This window comes from Martes martes, assembly GCF_963455335.1.
Source record: "Martes martes genome assembly, chromosome: 5".
In the NCBI taxonomy this organism is placed as follows: domain Eukaryota; kingdom Metazoa; phylum Chordata; class Mammalia; order Carnivora; family Mustelidae; genus Martes; species Martes martes.
In genome coordinates, this window is record NC_137892.1 from 62,208,271 (window position 1) to 62,211,926 (window position 3,656).

A 3,656-nucleotide genomic window follows, 5' to 3' on the forward strand; every position below is an offset into this window, starting at 1 on the left:
TAATCGAAGCACCAAAAATTTATATATTTAATGTCAAATGAATTCATAATAAACTTCTTTTGACTTGTCTTCCAGAACACAAAATACTCTTTAAACTTTAAATTCTGTTTGTTAAAAAGAACACAACACCACGGTCAACATAACATTAGGAAAAGATATTTTTAAAAAATGTAACCCTCCACCCCCATGGAAAAGTTCCAGAAAACTGTATCTATTTTTTGGCAGCTCTCATTTTTGACCCTATTTGAATGAAACCAGACAAAATTACTCTTTCAAAAATCAATAAAATTAAAACTAAACAAGTCTACATCATTTAGAGATATAAAATTTAGGGGTTGCCTGGGTGGCTCAGTCAGTTAAGCATCTGACTTTGGCTCAGGGTTCTAGGATTGAGCCTCTTCAGGTTCCCTGCTCAGCAGAGTCTGCTTCTGTCTCTGCCCACAGGGGCCTGCCGCCCACCAGCTCGTGTGCACACTCTCTTGCTAATAAATAAAAAACTTAAAAAACAATCAAGTTCAACAAAAAATTATGAGAAAGAAATATTGATATTGTCCACATAGTTTAAAAGAAGTACAATATTAATCAAATCAATGTTAACAAAACTTTAAATATATGTGACCATTTAAAATTTACCACTTCCTTCCAAAAAGAATTATGGTAGAACACAGATTCCAGATGTAGATGATAAAGAGGGAAACAGGGGCACCTGGGTGGCTCAGTCAGTTGCGTGTCTGCCTTCTGCTCAGGTCATGATCCCAGGATTCTGAGATCAAGTTGGCAAGTGGGGCTCCCTGCTCAGTGGGGAGTCTGCTTCTCCCTCTCCCTCCCCCCCCACTCATGCACGCACAGGCTCACTTTCTCTCTCTCCCAAATAAATAAAAAATCTTATTAAAAAAAAAAGAGAAGGGAATAAAAACATCCCCAGAATTCTAGGGATCGCATTACAGGTGGGTGATACTTAAGACAAAGTGAACTAACAGGAAGGAGTGAAAACCTGGATTCAGGAAGTTGTATGAAAGCACTGTGAGTTAAGCAAGAAATACGCCCCAAATCTAACAACGAAAAATACATAGGATTCCATGGATAAACCACGAGGTACCAGCTTCCTAGCCGTAATAGCAGGATTTGAGTCTTTTATAAACACAGGCAAGGTTAACAGATGACAACACAATGTCAGGAATATAAACATCATAAAAAGGGGTATTTCCCGACGCCACCTCTAACCTCAATCGGTACTAATACTAAAAATAATAGCTTTCAGGAAGTATCTGTTAGTGCCCATTAGGGAAACTAAAGTGTATCTTTTTTTTTTAATATTTATTTTTAAGTAATTTCCACACCCAACATGGGACTCAAATTCATAACCCCAAGATCAAGTGCTGCACGGTTTATTGACTGAGCCAGCAAGGTGACCCAAAAACTAAAGTACATTTTTAAATACTTTTTTTCCTACCGTTCTTTGAGCAGAAACTCTACGGTAGGCATGACCGCAAATTATGTATATCCTACAAATCACAGACCTCCTCATATATACCCATACAGTCCTTGTACATTATTTCCTGTAATTTTAAGTGTAAGATGGTTTGAAAAAGCTTTGTACTACTTTTACAAGTACGAAAGTATAATAAACATTCCTGCTCAAGACCTTTTTTCTCCCTAAAACAGGAGTTAAACGTCAGCCAGCTATAAAGACTCGAGACAACTCATAAGCCCTTAAAAATACATTCGCATGGTGCTTTTTCATTTGGATAGGCCACTCATTTGAAGGAAAATGAATTTAAAATTTGCCTAAGTTGCCAAACTACAAACGGAGACTTAAAAAAAAAAAAAAAAGACAACTGTATTCCCTAAGACAAACTATTTTGAATAAATGAACAGGACATCAGAAAAGTAAGATTTATATCTGAGTAGTTATTGGTGGAAAGAGGCAAAAGAGGTAAGAATGCTCAGTGTATATTTATGGGTCGCCTCTTTTCTTAGTGGCTTTATTACCTGCAGCACTGAGTAGAAAACACACCACTTATTATATACAGCCTCTTTGATAAATGCTAAAAAGTCGTCTAAAGACAATCAAAGTTCCTTCAGAAGGCCAATTAAGAAAAGCCACGGTTTTCCCACCACTGAAAGGAATTAAGGAGTTGATTGGTAAGGAACCCATCTTCTTCCTCTTCTCCTGTCCAAAAGAAAAAGTCTTCCCATATGGTCATGGTCACAGCGCAGACAGAGGCTCCAGCCTCCGGCAGTGAGTAACTAAAAGCAATGACTGCAGCCCAGACTAAGTTCTTACCTCCTGGATGCGCTTCCTGGCCCGCTGAAGCACTTCTTCATAGCCCTTCTGCCGCAGCTCGCTAAGGCTTTCGTAATACTCCTCGGGATCATCGGTCTCAGTGAAAAGTACTTGGGAGAGGATCTTCCAGCCGCAGGTGTCCAGGCCATGGCCCAGGTAGACCTGGAGCTGGTAACACAGAGTGTCGATCTCCTGCTCGGTCATCTCTGGGGCGCCCCCGAACAACACGGTCCACATGCCAGAGGGCTCCTCGGGGAATACCGGCAGGCACTGCTCCAGCTGCGAGTTCACAGAACACAGCTGCTGGTGCACAGCACGCAGATCCTGGAAGGAGAAGAGCCCGGCCCAGCTACACTCCTCGGCCGGGGACTCCAGCTCGACGATGGAAGGCGGCTGCTCCGCGTCCGACAGCGCCAGGGCCGCCGGGGCCACCTCGTCCTCCCTCACCATTTCCAGCACCTCTATCTCCTCGGAGACCGCCCCACAAGCGCTCACTACTCGCACGGAGGACAACGGGGTCTCCCTGGGCGCCGGCGGGGCCGCTGCTGCAGCGGGCCCCGCCACATCTTTGCCTTCAGATCCCCTTCGGACAGGGCTGGTCTTGGCCCGCACTGGGCTCCTGAGGGGGCTCTCCGCCCCTTTGCCGGCGGGACACCGCAGCAGCGGGTCCCCACGAAGGCTGCGCGCGCTCCGCGGAGAGCCGCCCTCCGCCCAGGCCGCGCTCCTCCGGGGCCCCGGGCTTCTACCCAGAGTCGCAGAGGCCGTGGCCTCGGGCCGGCCCTTGCCCGCTGGGCTGCCTGGCGCGCGGGTCCCGTCGGACGCGGGTGCTCCGGGCTCAGCGCCCCCTCGTGCCCCCGCCTGCTCCCGGGAGCCGCTCCTCTGCCTCTGGGCCGTCCGGTTGTGGCAGGTTATGGCAAACTTGCCCTCAATCTCGTTCCAGGCCACAATGAAGACGAACTTGTGCTTCTCGCGCTCGTCGAACACATGGGGCCTCACGGCCACCCAGTCTGACTCGAGCGTCTCCTCCAGCGCGAACGACATGGTGGCTCCGGTGCCAGGCCGCGGGGGAGGCGCCGCTGGCCCTGCCCGCTCGAAGACTCACCGGCTGGCTGCACCGCGCCCCCCGCTCACCCTCGCTGGGCGCCTTCGGCCATCTTAGCGCGCCAGCCGGCTCTCCCCGCTTGCTCGCCCGGCCCTCCTCACTTGAACCCGCCGCGCTCCTTTGTGGCGCGGCTCGCAGGAAAGACAATACGCGTCCCCGGAGCAGGTAGTTCACATGGTCACGTGCGGCTGGATCTGTTTACAAGCCCGGTGCTGCGGCAGCGCCTCGCGCCCGTCCCGGCCGCCCCCAGCGCGAGGCCGCGGTGCT

General features: G+C 49.3%; 1 protein-coding gene across 1 annotated transcript; it reads right to left on the bottom strand.

Annotated features, from left to right (window-relative positions):
- Window positions 1-1,331: 1,331 nt before the first annotated feature.
- JMY (junction mediating and regulatory protein, p53 cofactor) lies at window positions 1,332-3,328 on the bottom strand (the record flags this gene model as incomplete). Its single annotated transcript, XM_080804482.1, has 1 exon — window positions 1,332-3,328. The coding sequence occupies one exon, from the start codon at window positions 3,326-3,328 to the stop codon at window positions 2,276-2,278; it is 1,053 nt and encodes a 350-aa protein (XP_080660608.1). The 3' UTR covers window positions 1,332-2,275.
- Window positions 3,329-3,656: the final 328 nt, after the last annotated feature.